The sequence below is a fragment of the Cebus imitator genome, unplaced genomic scaffold, assembly GCF_001604975.1.
Source record: "Cebus imitator isolate Cc_AM_T3 unplaced genomic scaffold, Cebus_imitator-1.0 Scaffold560, whole genome shotgun sequence".
Taxonomy (NCBI): Eukaryota; Metazoa; Chordata; class Mammalia; order Primates; family Cebidae; genus Cebus; species Cebus imitator.
This window is the reverse complement of record NW_016107875.1, coordinates 1,142,888-1,154,187: the sequence shown is the minus strand read 5'-3', so window position 1 is coordinate 1,154,187 and position 11,300 is coordinate 1,142,888. Positions and strand designations below refer to the sequence as shown.

Below are 11,300 nucleotides of genomic sequence, written 5' to 3'. Positions count from 1 at the left end.
TAATAGAGTTTCGCTATTGCTACCCAGGCTGGAGTGCAACGGCGCAATCTCAGCTCAATGCAACCTCCACCTCCCAGGTTCAAGTAATTCTCTTGCCTCAGCCTCCTGAGTAGCTGGGACTACAGGTGCCTGCCACTGTGCCCAGCTAATTTTTTGTATTTTTAGTAGAGACGGGATTTTAGCATGTTGGCCATGCTGGTCTCGAACTCCTGACCTCAGGTAATCCACCCACCTCGGCCTCCCAAAATGCTGTGATTACAGGCATGAGCCAACACGCCTACTCATCTTGACATTTTCTAAGCCAAATCTCTTTCAGATATTATCAAACCATCCTCTGCTGGTATTAAACTTTCCAGGCTTAGATCCTTCACCTTCCTTTTACTTTTGAGTTGTCATATAATGACTTCACTTTTTCTGGAACCGCATTAGAGTCTATGGCTATGCCTTTCTATTGCAATCCTATACCCACCTAAAAGCTGCATTGTCAATACAAAATAGTTATTTCACAAAAGGTGCAAGGTTTTCATGTCTGCTGGCGTAGCTGAAGTAAGTGTCTCAAATTTCCTTTTCACAGTGGTTCTTACACTGGATTCATTTATCTTGAAATAGTGAGCAACTGCAGTTGCAGACCTCAATCTATAGGACATATCAAGCAATCCAACTTTCTCTCTTAATGTCATGACTTTTCTCTGCTTCTTGGGAGTATGTCCAGCATCACTAGTTACACTTCATATGATTCCCATGATGTTATTCAAGGTTTACGGTATTGTACTAAACATGATGAAAAGACAACAGAGATGTCTTTTCACTGGGATAGGCAATTTACTGGAGAGACAAACTGCTCATAAGCAACATACAGTGTTTTTAGCAGATATGACATCATACAATGTTTTTAGCAGATACAACAGCTATATCAGCATCATACAGTGTTTTAAGCAGATACACTTAAGCTTACCAAAACAGCAACAGGAGGTGACTATGAAATTATTACAGTAATACAGTACATACTGCAGTTAATTTTATGCAGTTATGATGTAACACATCTTTATGTTTGTTTACATCTCTTGACTGCAGGTGGTCTGGAAATGTTTGTGTAAGTTTTAATACATTTTAACTTTTTATAATACATTTATGTATATTTTATGGTAAGAAATGATAAAATACACTAGTATCTACATATACTTTATGCACTCATGACATTTTTTTTTCTTAATTTTTCCACATTTCTAGGCTATGTGGTTCATCTGCTATTTTTTCAAATTATTAGAAATTGCCACAAAATTTTCTAATATGCATATTTAAAAAATCCATGAATAAGTGGACATACACAGTTCAAATTCATGTTGTTTAAGGGTCAGCTGTATATTTCTATCTCTAGCTCACATTTTTCTCCAGGCTTAAGATCCATTTATCCTACTGTCTACCCCTCTAGTTGAGTATCTCAGAGAAATCCTACAAAAATCATATCAAATGTAAACTCAATCTCCACCCACAGTTCTACCTCTGAAATGTGCCTTTCTTCAAGTGTTGCTGTTACTTGCAAATGGAAGCATCACTGTCTCAACTGTAACATCCATAAACGTAGACATTATCCCTGAGGCCTCTTTCTCCAGCCTTAATATCTGATCTATCCTGTTGACTTTATCTTTTTAAATATTTCCTGAATGTTTCCTCTTTTCTACACAACTATGTTTACTCTAGTCCAAGCTTCCATCACACCCAAACGAATATAGGTATCTTCTAACAGTCTTTCTGCATCCATGAGTGCTCCTCTGCCAATTCATCCTCCATGCCTTTTCTCTAAAACTAATCTGATCACATCTCTCTGCTTCAAGCCTTTAATACCTTCTCAGTGCTTTTAGGATAAAACAAGACTCCTTAATAAAATCCAGGTCTTGGATAGGACATCATGGTCTACCCTCACAGATTCATCTCTCATCAAACTGTGAATCACTCTCTACATTTTAGCAAGGCTAGTTTTCTTTCAGTTCTTTGAGCACATCATGATCCCTGGCCCTTTTGGGCCTTTACACACGGTGTTGCCTCTGCAGAATATGCCATCACTCACTACCCTACCGCCACCACCGCTCATCTCTTTATACAGCTTACTGCCTAATCAGTCTTCAGATGGCCTCTCAAGAAACACCTCCTCAAAGAAGCCTTCCACGACTCCTTTAACTCAGATGACCTTCTCCTCATACATGTTTATGACTGCATATATTACTATTTCTAAATACACATTTATTGTTATTAATTTGTGCTCAATGCCTGTCAATCCAAAAAGAACTTAAGCTCGATAGAGGACAAAAAGCCTGGTTCACTCTATTTCTTTTTTTTTTTTTGAGACGAAATCCTCGCTCTGTCACCCAGGCTGGAGTGCAGTGGCATAATCTCAGCTCACTGCAACCTCCACTTCTCTGGTTCAAGCAATTCCCCTGCCTCAGCCTCCCAAGTAGCTGAGATTACAGGCATACGCCACCATGCCCAGCTAATTTTTTTGTATTTTTAGTAAGATGGGGTTTCACTATGTTGGCCAGACTGGTCTCCAACTCCTGACCTCAGGGAATCCACCTGCCTCGGCCTCCCAAAATGCTGGGATTACAGGTGTGAGCCACCGTGCCCAGCCTGGTTGGCTCTATTCTATCTCTAGTAGTCAGCAAAAAGGACACACAAATATTTTTTCAATGAATCAATCAACATAGGAATGACAGTGACACCCGTGCAATCAAGCAGTACTGCCTAAGAATGGGACTTGGAAAGATAAAAGGGACCAGAATAACCATAGGAAGATATTACAGTTTAGGAATCAAGCAGAGGAAAAAAAAAATTTTTTTTAAGCCGTCAAAAAGTTAGAAGGAAAAAAAAAAAGGAAATAGAATCATTTAGCCATGTAAGGATAACATTCCAAACACAACAGGCCATCGAACTTGACAAACAGGCAGTATCTTGTGATCTGACAAAATTAATAATGTGAGGCGCAGAGAAAGGGAAAATATGTGGGGAGAAGCTCGCACCTTGTCATCCTCTGAAGTACGATTTTTAACTTTGTTGGTATACTAAAATTACCATGACGGTGCGAATCAAACAATAAATCTAAAGAAATATGCGTGCCATTTTAGATTTCAACATTATTCCTCTCTATCCACATGAGTCATTTTCGGCCGACTGCATACATAATGTTTACGGATAAATGTTTTAACATTTGCACCTGTAACGTTCTGTTTTTCAAAGACCTTACCTCCCAGAATCATCAAAACAGACCTCCGTGTGTCCCTCCGTATGTCCATATCTCATTGGCTTCCGTGTGGCCGGCATCTTTCCCTTTATCTACCTGAAAATGTTTTATAAAAGCCAGTCTTATTATTTGAAATGAGAGAAAAGCAGCGAGGCTGGGGATCGAAAGACAGCTTAGTTTCCTCCAGGGCACGCTCCCCGCAGCCCGGTTTCCCCTCCCGAGTGACACCAGCAGGATAAGGCGGAGGGTCTGTCAGACAATAAGCCGGGAAAAGAACACGCATGTCCTTGGCGGGAGAGGGCAGCCAGAGTGGGGACTCACCTGGGTGACCGAGCCTCCGCGACTCAGGCTCCTCAACAGCCGCTTCCCGCGCTTCGGCTCGCTCACCAAAATGCGCCTGCGCCGACCCGCCCACTCCCAACGCAGGTCCCGCCAGAGGTCGCGGAGTGGTGGCGTCAGCGGCGGCGCCCTCCGCGTGGAAATTAGCCGGTCTCCTGGGCAGTGAGGGAGGAAGGGAGGAAGGGAGAAAGGGAGGAAGGGAGGAAGGGAATGAGCTGAACACGGAAGTGGTGGCGGCGCCCAGGGACCTGGCTGAGGCAATGACTGTGACGGCTAGGATGGGACCAGAACGCCGAAGCGGGATTAGGGGTGGCAGAAAGGTATCTGCTTTGTAAGACCCACACGAGGTGCCGGAGTGGTTGGGCCTCCCCTCCCCACTTAAGCAAGCGCCCTGAGTGATGGCGATGGTGATGGCAGCAGTTACTCTGGCAACCCCAGTTAAGCTGCGCTCCAGGAGGTGAGTGGGGGAAGGGTGGCCGCTGCTGGTCTCGTAGGCCGGGGTCTTGTTCCTGCACTCCAGGGTCTCCTCCCGGGCCACAATACCCGGATTCCTAAAAGGATCCGGTCCCTTCTTGGGGCCCAGTTAGCAGACAGATCTTTGAGCATCTTCTCTGGAGAAGAAGGCGAGATCTTTTCGAGCCTCTAATCTTGGCATCATTCGTGCCCTCACCTTGTCGCTGCTGTAGAGATAAAGGAGGAATGACTTAATTTCAGCTCTGGTTGGTTACTCTTGGTCACTGAAGGTATGGGGTATATACATTAATGTTTATTCCTTGCGATTCTGTATACCCCTTTTGAAGAAAGTAACTTGTGTTCTCTATTCAGAGCCTACCTAAAGTTTACTGAACTGAATGTTTAGAACCAAAAGAAGAGTTGTAACTTAACTGCGTTGAGTGCTTACATTTGATCCATGCAGTATCTGCTAGAGTCTTGGCCACTAACATTATCCAGATTGGTACACCAGCTTCTGATGAAAACCTTCAGAATGATATTCTTTCGTTCGTACTTATCTTTGAGAATTTTTCAATGTTTTTGTGTTACCATCCAGTACCAATCACATTTAGTTGATGACCTAAGTGAGATGTTTTCTTCTGTTGAAGAGGTTTCCCTATTTTTTTTTAATGTAGTTCCATTGTGAAAAGTTGCAAGCACACAGGCAAACCGTCGTGTTCTTACCTTGATGGCATTGTGTGAGGCGTTGTTTTTAGTACTAGAGCTCCAGATAGCCTTGCTAGACGCAGAGGTTTGTATATGAATGAAGGGGAAGAATGACTGCTTAAAAAGAACTTGGGATTTGTGGGAAAATAACCCACCGTTGATTTCCCGAAAGAGCAATGGTACCTGAGATGATGCTTTCTGAGTGACCTAATTTTTCTTTGGAGATCATTTGTTTTTTGGATAGACCGGTTTATAAATGCTTTGTTCAAGTAACTTGCTGTCATTGGTTAAACTACGTGGAGTTCAAGATGAACTCACATAATAGTCAACTCTATGTTGAATAAAGCAGGGGGAGATTTCTGGTTAGTACTATTCAGAGCTCAGCATAAGAAGAATCTCCAAATTAGAACAAGTTATAGCTATAAAATGCCTTCACTGTAATATCTATAATATCCATGTGACTTTAAGACTATGATTGGCGTCCACACATCTGTCTTTTTCTCTTATCAATCAAACCATTTGATTCATACGTTAAAGAACAATTTTCTTTGCAGATTTCGCATGTATGATAAGAGCTTGAGCCTCCGAGTTCTACAGTCCTAGGTTTTAATTCTACCTGGCACTTATATGACCTTGAATATGTTCCTTTACTGAAAATCGAATTCCTCATCTCTAAAATGCAGATGACACCTACCTCCACTGCATTGTTAGAGTATATAGGAGATACTCATGGATATGTAAAAGTAATTGTTATTAATGTCTCATGTTATTAAAGGGGTACTTTGGATGGGTATTTAGTGGTTTTTGTTTAAAGTGGGATTTGTTTCAATAATTATCCAGTAGATTTTTCAAATGTTAAAAAAATGTATTCTTGCTTTTGCTAGTATAATGCTTTCACAATTCCATTTGTTTCAGTCAAATGTCTGCAAATGGTAATACCTTCAGTGAATTTATGGTCTTGTGGAGGGAACTAGACATTCATACAGTAGGACAAGATGATAGTGCAGTAATGAAAGATGTGTAACTTAAATATTAGCAAACTTGTCTAGTTAGTTAAAATAATACAGTTTTTAAAAAAGAACTCAGTGTAGCCATGTTACTGAATATCAAAAATTTTCGAAATAGAGTTATTTATCATTAACAGTGCTTATCTCATAGGTGTGGGTGGCTATTTGAGCTGACTGAAAATGATACCAAAGTCACAGATTGAATTGCAGCTTTGCTGTGTTGTAACCACTTATACTACCCTTAGGCTCACTAATTTTGTTGGTGTCAAGGGCCATTGAGTGAGAAAACATGGGTACATTTGCCATTCTACCGATGATGGTATTACCTATGTAAAATCAAGTGATCTTACAGAGCTTATCTAAGAGGATATACCAGTACTGGCTTATGGAAGGAGTTTTAAAAATAATTTTCTATTAAAATATGTACTTGGTGCAAAAGTGATTAATCTTGTGAAAGGTAAGGCTAGAAGAGTGTAACAATAGCTAAGGAGACCAAAATATTAAAAAAGGAACATTGAAGGCACTTTAGAAATGCTAAGATTTTTGTATTTCTGAATGTGTCCTGAAAATTCCTAGCCTATTTAATAATTTGGGGGTAAAGTGTTATTTATTTCGTAAATAGTACTTGCCTGTATGTAAACTTCATATGATATAAAAGGCAATACAGTAAAAGTCCCCCCACTACTCATACTCCCAGCTACCCAGTTCCCCTGGCTAAAAGACAGCCAGTATTTGATTCTTATATTACATTAACACTAGATCCTTACTAGAGCAAGATGAGATAATCAGTGTTTTATAGATAGAAAAACTAAGACAGAAAAGTTTTGATTTATCTCACACACCTTTGAAATGTCAGAGCTGGAAATAGAACCCGGGTCTTTCACCTAGTCCAAGGTAGTCTACCACACTGATTCTTCAAATCATAGTTGTTGCCACAAAATTTAGAATGTAGTAAAACATGATGTCAGCTGGGCGTGGTGGCTCACGCCTGTAATCCAAGCACTTTGGAAGCCAAGGTGGGCGGATCACCTGAGGTCGGGAGTTCAAGACCAGCCTGACCAACATGGTGAAACCCCGTCTTTAAAAAACAAAAATAAATACATAAAAGAAAAAAAAACCAAAAACATAATGTCTAAAGTCACCGTTTTTTTTGAGATGGAGTCTCACTCTGTTGCCAGGCCAGAGTGCAGTCGTGTGATCTCGGCTCACTGCAACCTCCGCCTCCTGGATTCAAGTGATTCTCCTGCCTCAGCCTCCCAAGTAGCTGGGACTACAGGATGGACTTGATATCTTGACCTCATGATCCACCTGCCTTGGCCTCCCAAAGTGCTGGGATTACAGGCTTGTGCCACTGTGCCCAGCCGAGATCACCTTTTACTAATTTGTAGGAAAAACTTGTTACCCAACTTTAAATGTAAGCATATGTAATTGTTATAAAGCAGTGAAGAGAATATAATAAAATTTTGTAAAATCTTTGCCTCTTTTCTATTTAAATCTACTAAGTTAGCTTTTAAAAAGCTACAATTTTTCTGTTAAAGAATTTAAAACTTTTTAAAAGAATATATTTAACATCAGGAATAATATGGTAATTTGTGATACTTCAGAAATGCTTGAGCTTCCTTGATTTCACGTTTCTGAGGCACATTTTTCTGCAGAATTTTTAGCCTTACATGTAATATTTGTTTCCCTTCTCTTTTTTCTTAATTTTGCTACTTTCCCATCCCTCATTTTTAATCATGGAAAGATCTGAGTAATACTAGGAAGCGGCCAATATTTGTTTTCATTAAGTTCAGTGTATGTTATTTTCATACATTTTATTCTTGGCAGTAAAAACATGAAGTGGCTGGCATTATCCAGATTTTACAGTGGGGGAACTTAAGCTAAATTAGATTTTTTTTTTAAGCAGGTAACATACCTAGTGAGTGCAAAGTCTGAATTTTAGCCCATATTTGACAATTTCACAGCTCACACTATTTCATCTTCACCATGCTTATTTTTAAACATAGTATAGTGAAAAACAGTATAGGTTGTTAATTTTTTACAGATCTTTAAAACTTTAAATTTTTCTCTTTATGTTTTATTGGTCTTATAAGAAAAAAGAACAAGAAATAGGCCAAAATGTCAAAATTGCCTGCTTTTAAGTAATGGAATTATAGCTGTTTTCCCCTCCTTTTTAAACTTTTCTGACTGGTCCATGTATTATACAATGAGCATATATTGTTTTTATCATAGAAAATTACAGATTAGAAGAAAAAAATCTGTTCAATCTAATTTATTCCATGAAGTGTTACAGTACTATATCTTAAATATTCTGTTTCTAAATTCTGTTAATCTTCCTTCTACTTTTAGAAGTTCAGGTACTGCCAGCTCATAGTTTTCTGTTTTCTTCACTCTAAATTAGCCTCTTCAGTGATAGGGGTTCCAAGACATCTCTCCTTATCTTTAGCTAAAGCTTAGGTAATGTACACTCATGTTAACAGATTAGCCCGCTAATGTTTCCCCAATATTTGTTCCACAAAAGGATTTGTGGCAAAGTAAAGATAGGAAGCTATGGCTTATACAGATTTCTTTACTGAGGGATCTCTTGGGAACGCTTGCTAAATATGCACTGTAAACTTTGAGAGAAGAAGCATTTCCCAAACTTATTTGACAAGAGAAGCTTTTTTTCTCCAGAATATGTGTTAACATCTTTCGGAACTAGCGTCTACAAGAGTACAGAGTGGGCAAAAGTGACATAAGTAAACTATACTTAGCAAAGAAAGTGGAAAAAGTGGGGAGAAAGGGAAAGGAGGGTGCAGTGCTTCTAAATTGATGATTCGTTTTTAGAAAATTGCCATTAAGTCCCTGGCTCAGTAGCATGAAAAAAGGAGATACTGTAAAATATTTACTGGAAAATGAACCTGTATTACTTTTGTAATGAGAAAAACATTTGTTTTTTAGTCAGATATTTTTTCATACAAATAAACCCATTTTCACATTTTTTTCTTAACATTCCAAGGAGTTCATCCGTTATCTGCTATCCATTGACTTCCGTTTGTGGAGCCTAAACGTTTCTACAGAATCCAACTCAAATACACGGACTATGATCAGAATGCTTTCAAGGAGTTTTTGGGCACATAATGGCAGGTAAACTTTGGAATCATGAATTTGGTAGGGAAAATAATCAGGCTTAATTACTACCATATTAATAATATATTTGTGCATTATTAATGTAGTATACTGAATTAGTCTTTATAAGATCAAATTTATTTCAGTGTAGTGTTTACATTAATTGTGGTCTTAGATGTATGTCAGCATTGTAGACATAAGTAGTTCAGTGAATAATTAATGTATGCAATAATGCTGTTATCCAACATCGTAGAGAATACTATGAATTTCCAGATAAAGGAAGCTTATCCTTTTAATTATTGGATTTTAATTGTTTTCTGTAGAAATCTTGAATTAAAATCACCTTTTCAGCCTTAGTCAGTATTACTAAATATTATTTAAATATTTTGTAGTGAAAATTGACATAATGGACACTCATTCTGTTATCATTGTCATTGTAATTTGTGGTAGAATCTGGGACCAAATAGTGGCAGAATCTAGGAACTTGTTTTCTTGAGAAGGCTTTTATGTAAACTTGCTTTTTAAATATTTGCTTTTTGCTCATTAAGAAATATGACTTTAAAAAAAAAAAAGATGTCATTCTGTACTCCCCAGGGCAATGTCACATAGCTGCCTTCATAAAAAATTAATTATTGAATCGAGCCAAAGCAGCCTTTTCCCAAGTGATTCTTTCACCTTCTTTTTAAAAAGCATTTTTGCAGCTACAGTCAAAGATCTTTGATTTGTCAGCATCTTTCAAACTATCACCTTTGATTTTTGGGTCACTTAAAATTATTCTTGAAGCCACCTTATCATTTCCTCTTCTACCTCATTTATACAAAGTTTTTGTAAAATTTTAAGAATTAATGATAGGCTATCTGGAACAACTCGTTCAGATTAAGAACCTACACTTTTTTTTGCATTCAGGTTTTACATGTATGGACAAAATTCCAAAGCATGTTTTCAAAATACTCATCTTTGGTCTTTATAACAATAAAAATAATTTTTCACTCACTAAAATTAATAGTTATTTTTATTGAAAGAAATATGATTTTTTTTCTATTTTAGAATTTTGGTTCAAAGAAGCTTCTGGAAGAGATTAGAAAATTCTCTTTAAAGTATATGGTTTGATATCTCTCATTTTTTTAATAACAGAATCAAATGCTGGCGAAAGAAATTCTGAATATCTTTTTTCTAACAAGATCTCTCCATAGCATAGGGTTATTTTTAAGCAGTTACTTTCTCGGTAATTATTAAGATTTTATGTACGCCAAAAAGTATATGATTAAATGCATGTGTTTTAAAAAAATATATCTATCTGCAAAGTAGCTTCTGAGAGCCACTTGTTATTTCTGTAATGGTTATGAAATTTGGAAGACTGTTATTTTGTAAAAGAAAATATATAACGACCAGGCACAGTGGCTCATGCCTGTAATCCCAGCACTTTGGGAATCACAAGGTCTGGAAATCGAGACCATCCTGGCTAACACATTGAAACCCTATCTCTACTAAAGATACAAAAAATTAGCCAGGAGAATCGCTTGAACCCAAGAGGTGGAGGTTGTAGTGAGTTGAGATCATACCACTCCACTCCAGCCTGGGTGATAAGAGCGAGACTCTATCTCCAAAAAAAAAAACAAAAAGCCAGGCACAGTGGCTCACGTCTATAATCCCAGCACTTTGGGAGGCTGAGGCGGGCAGATCACTTTAGGCCAAAAGTTCGAGACCAGCCTGGACAACATGGTGAGACCAGGCATGTTGGCTCATGCCTATAATCCCAGCACTTTGGGAGGCTGAGGCGGGCGGGTCGTTTGAGGTCAAGGAGTTTGAGACCAGCCTGACCAACGTGGTGAAACCCTGTCTCTACTAAAAATACAAAAATTAGCCAGGTGTGGTGGCATGTCAGTAATCCCAGCTACTGGGGAGGCTGAGGCAGGAGAATCACTTGAACCTCGGAGGCAGAGGTTGCAGTGAGCCGAGACTGTACCATTGCACTCCAGTCTGGGTAACAGAGTGAGACACTGTCTCGAAAACTAACAAACAAACAAAAAGATATAAACAGTACACTGAAAGTTAATAAAGAAACAGAGAGGACTGGCTGCCATAACTTATAAGCTTTTTGGAACTCCCATTCTTCTCTTAGGAACAGCACAGACAAATGTCCATCTGACAATGCATGATGGTAACATCATCGACCATATTCAGTACTAATATTAATTTTTGTAATTTTTAGACAAATATAAATAGAAAAATGTTCTTCTGCCTTTAAAGACTAAAACATCTGATGACATTCTGAACCATATATTGATAGGGCAAAAAATTACATTTTATAAAAGTAGGATTTCTTGAGCATGAACTTATAGTTTTCTAGCAAAAGAATAGCTATGTGAAATTTATATAAAGCTCTAATTCTGAGATAGATACAAAACCGTAACTAATCAGAAGTTTTTATTGCATTAACTCCTTTTTTTTTT

General features: G+C 38.2%; 2 protein-coding genes across 4 annotated transcripts in view; one reads left to right on the top strand and one right to left on the bottom strand.

The window, feature by feature from the left end:
• Positions 1 to 3,672, bottom strand: part of LOC108294057 (WD repeat and HMG-box DNA-binding protein 1) — a 50,465-nt gene extending 46,793 nt beyond the window's left edge. Inside the window, exons 1-2 of the mRNA XM_037733975.1 lie at positions 3,557 to 3,672; positions 3,239 to 3,331 (exon numbers count right to left, since the gene is read on the bottom strand). Coding sequence (XP_037589903.1) covers positions 3,239 to 3,315 — 77 coding nt within the window. The 5' untranslated portion in view covers positions 3,316 to 3,331; positions 3,557 to 3,672. The remainder of the gene's footprint in view (positions 1 to 3,238; positions 3,332 to 3,556) is intronic.
• Positions 3,673 to 3,742: 70 nt separating this feature from the next.
• Positions 3,743 to 11,300, top strand: part of SOCS4 (suppressor of cytokine signaling 4) — an 18,113-nt gene continuing 10,555 nt past the window's right edge. The window contains exons 1-2 of one of the 3 annotated variants that reach the window (XM_017515805.2): positions 3,743 to 4,031; positions 8,738 to 8,865. The gene's annotated coding sequence lies outside the window, so the exon portion shown is untranslated. Of the gene's footprint in view, positions 4,032 to 4,055; positions 4,318 to 8,737; positions 8,866 to 11,300 lie in introns of those variants that run through there. The other 2 variants (XM_037733973.1, XM_037733974.1) reach the window with 2 other exon arrangements.